Source organism: Colobus angolensis, unplaced genomic scaffold (genome assembly GCF_000951035.1).
Source record: "Colobus angolensis palliatus isolate OR3802 unplaced genomic scaffold, Cang.pa_1.0 Scaffold59, whole genome shotgun sequence".
NCBI lineage: Eukaryota > Metazoa > Chordata > Mammalia > Primates > Cercopithecidae > Colobus > Colobus angolensis.
The window spans coordinates 10,665,281-10,666,053 of record NW_012119487.1 but is presented as its reverse complement, the minus strand read 5'-3'; the positions used below and the strand labels follow the sequence as shown (position 1 = coordinate 10,666,053).

At 69.9% G+C, this 773-nt stretch overlaps 1 protein-coding gene across 1 annotated transcript in view; it reads right to left on the bottom strand.

The window, feature by feature from the left end:
• The window catches only part of HAGHL (hydroxyacylglutathione hydrolase-like), a 2,301-nt gene extending 1,528 nt beyond the window's left edge, over positions 1-773 (bottom strand). The window contains exons 1-2 of the mRNA XM_011962486.1: positions 452-773; positions 32-97 (exon numbers count right to left, since the gene is read on the bottom strand). Of these exons, the coding sequence (XP_011817876.1) occupies positions 32-97; positions 452-556 (171 nt within the window). The 5' untranslated portion in view covers positions 557-773. The remainder of the gene's footprint in view (positions 1-31; positions 98-451) is intronic.

Genomic DNA, 773 nt, shown 5'->3' with positions numbered 1-773 from the left:
CCTCCCGCCTCCCCCGCCCCGCCGGCGCTCACCAGTGATGGTGGGTGGTCAGCACGGCAGTCAGAGACACCCCCTCCCGGCCCACGATTTCCAGCAGCTGAAAGGGACGGGAGTGACGATAACACAGACGGTCCCAGTGGGCCACCCCCTCATCGGGGCGCCAGGTCCGCCGCGCTCACTGCCCCAGGCCGGCCAGGGCCCGGGGCAGCGCCAGGCAACGGGGACCCAGCGGGCGGTGACTGCGCCCAGCGCGTGCGGAGACCGCCAGGCAGCAGCGAAAGGGCGGAGGCCAGAGGCGCCCTAACTTCAGGGAGCCCCGAGATAATCGAGGAACCCCAGCCGCCAATGACGCCCAGAGAGCACTGCACGTGGGGGCTCGCTCCTGCCGGGGGGGTAAGGGAGGCTCTCGAGGGTCACGGCGGGGTCCCTGCTGCCCACGGCCTGCCCTCACCCTCTTGGGCACGGCCACGTCCACGGCCACCGCCTCGCGCGTGATCTCCTCGATGACCAGGTACATGTAGTTGTCCTCCAGCACGGGGATGACCTTGACCTTCATGGTCACGAAGCTCGGCCACCCGTGCCTGCTCCAAAACAAGCCCCCCAGCCCACGGTGCCCCTTCAGGGCGGCGCCCGCTCTCCACACCCTAGGAAGGGCTGTGCGAAGCGGGCTCGGTCAACACGGTGGGGGCCAAATGAGGAGTCCGGCTCCCCAGGAACTCCCCGGCACTCGCGTGGAATTCTACGCACCGGGCTCCAGTAGGAGCGGAACCCGG